This window comes from Eimeria acervulina, genomic scaffold (assembly GCF_000499425.1).
Source record: "Eimeria acervulina Houghton genomic scaffold, Eah_scaff131, whole genome shotgun sequence".
NCBI classification, from domain to species: domain Eukaryota; phylum Apicomplexa; class Conoidasida; order Eucoccidiorida; family Eimeriidae; genus Eimeria; species Eimeria acervulina.
Genome location: NW_013550289.1, coordinates 60,571 through 63,154, shown reverse-complemented (window position 1 = coordinate 63,154; position 2,584 = coordinate 60,571). Strand labels below are relative to the sequence as shown.

At 43.5% G+C, this 2,584-nt stretch overlaps 1 protein-coding gene across 1 annotated transcript in view; it reads right to left on the bottom strand.

The window, feature by feature from the left end:
* Window positions 1-676: 676 nt before the first annotated feature.
* EAH_00019520 (SNF2 family helicase, putative) overlaps window positions 677-2,584 on the bottom strand; it is a gene marked incomplete at both ends in the record, with an annotated part of 5,581 nt that continues 3,673 nt past the window's right edge. Inside the window, 4 exons of the mRNA XM_013397306.1 lie at window positions 677-796; window positions 1,113-1,395; window positions 1,529-1,617; window positions 1,974-2,078. Of these exons, the coding sequence (XP_013252760.1) occupies window positions 677-796; window positions 1,113-1,395; window positions 1,529-1,617; window positions 1,974-2,078 (597 nt within the window). The remainder of the gene's footprint in view (window positions 797-1,112; window positions 1,396-1,528; window positions 1,618-1,973; window positions 2,079-2,584) is intronic.

The window sequence follows — 2,584 nt, the reverse complement described above, 5'->3', positions numbered from 1 at the left end:
AGCACTAAAAAACACAGGAGAGGAGAGAAAGAAATCAGAAAATGAAGTGAGATATGAAACGCACGTTTCCGTAGCGTACATGGACAAATAACATGTATTAGTACGCATCTTTGTTTAGAGCATGCTTCTATTTAGAAAATATTTCAATGTAACCATTTTCAAATTTAAAAGCCTCTACTTCTATACAAAACGTTTTCCCACTTGCACTTGAACATCCCTCGATATACAACATTCTCCATTTAAAACATATTTCTATACAAAGCATATATACATATATATATATATATATTGTGAAGTACTTATATTATATGAGTATTTTTACATATATATGTATAGCGCATACAATACACGAACAGCTGAGATATGCACACCGAAGCACTGGAGAGCCAAACGGCGCTTCATGAACAAAACAGACATCGGCGAAAAGTAAAGGAAGCCTTCCCGCTATACAGACCAACTGACACTGCGAAGCAGTAAACATGGAAACCGACTTGAAAAAGCAAACACCGCCTCCCTCTTTCGATTCTGTGTGTAGCAAATACGGAGGATAATTAAGGGAAATTAGCAGCAACACGGCACTCCGAACACCGCTGCATGCAAACAGCCTGGCTCATATATATATATATATATATATATACAAACATAGATATAACCAAGGGAAAATGAAAAAATATACCTTTAAGATCGACTCCTCCACAGTGCCGCGGCAACAAAGCCGATAAACTGTCACGTCGTGCGTCTGCCCCAACCGATGTACGCGGTCTTCTGCTTGGCGGTCGTTCTGCGGGTTCCAGTCCTGATAGACGCAATAAAGTAGACAAAAAGCAAACAAAAAAAAATAACAACCCCACCAACCACTAACACCAAAAGCAAAGCCCAAGCATTTATTCATGCACCGAGACAGTAACAACTGTCCTCCCCAGAGATACAGCCATTCGTATCTGCTACTGCAGCAGATACGAGCGAAACGGCATCCGCTGCTGCCACCTAAGCAGTGCTGGCAGCGAAAGTGGTGATCTTATTGTTAGTGTGCTGCCCTTTTATCTCTGGGATGTTTTCTTTATTGAACTTGTTTGATCATTTTGTGGTAGTTGGTCGCCCTGCACTCCCACCTGGTCTAGAAGAATGACTGTGCGTGCAGCAGTGAGGTTGAGGCCTTGCCCTCCTGCCTTTGTGGAAAGGAGAAACGCAGTGCAGTCTCCCGTTTGATTGAAGCCATCTACCAAACGCTGGCGCTCCTCTACAACGGTCGAGCCGTCAAGGCGACAGAAACGCAGAGTAGGGAGATGCAGCTGCAACGCCTCCTCCACGACGTCCAAGAAGGTTGTGAATTGACTAAACACCAAGGCCTTCTCGCCGCGGCTCTGCACTTCCTTCAGTAACTCAAACGCCTTCCTAAACAGCAACAACAACGCAAACGCAATCGTGCAGCTGCATGCACGCCACACACTGCAACTCAGCTGTATATACACCGCAAAAAAGTCGCTCTCTCCAACAACAAGAAAAGCGAGCAACTATCACGACTCACCGCAGTTTGGTGCTCTCGAGGAACGACTCCGCTGGCAAAGCTAAATCTGCCAGTTTCATATCGCCCTGTTCAGCCAACATACGAATACCCTGCAGGCAAAGGCGCAACGAGACGAACAAATAAATTGAGCAAATAGATTGAACAAGCGAAATAGACGAACAATTTACAAGCCAACCGTGTCGGCAGCGTTCCCCCGTCCGTTTTCTGCAGCAAATCCGCCGTTGCTTAGCAAATATTTGATCATAAAAACGCTTTTGACTGACTCTGTATATAAACCATCATAACTTATTTTTCGCTGCGTTAGCGTTATCTATTTGCCGTGATAGTCATAACAAGCGCATATGTTGTTTGCCATGCCTGTGTTGTCTCTGTTACAACTCTGTTTGTCCTGCTAGCGTTATCTCTTTACTATAACAATAAATACTATTACACCCATTCTGTTTACCTGGTGTATTTCATAGTCGCTCCACTTATCGAACTCCGCGCGGATTTTCTCAATTGGGTTTCCTTTGAACCCGTCGACGTGATATGCATAATGCCGGGCCATGCGCTGTACGTACACCCCAACAAGCATACAAACGCACAATAGACGCACTAAAGCAGCAATCAGGCACACAAATACACACATCAAAGACACAATAAAGCGGCGAACACACGCATACACCACACAGGTATGCAGCGCGATAGAGAAAAATAGCCAAGCAGAAAGGAGAGGCACACAAAAAAGTGGCAAATGCTGACGGAAGAAAAAAGCAAAGGAACAAAACGAGGAGACAGGAGACAAATGGGAAACATTTGACACTGGGGAGGAGGAGCAGCACAACAAAAACACTCGGTTAAAATCCTACAACGCCCACCAACGATATATAGGGGAAGCACCCATTAAATACCATTAAAATATAGTATTTATACACGTAAGAACGAGATAATAATATTATCCAGAACGCGAGTGACAACATTAATAAATATTGCTTCTACACAGGGGAGTAGTACTAAGCAAAGAAGAACAAAACAAGTCCACACAGACGGCCTCTGTATATATATATATATATATAT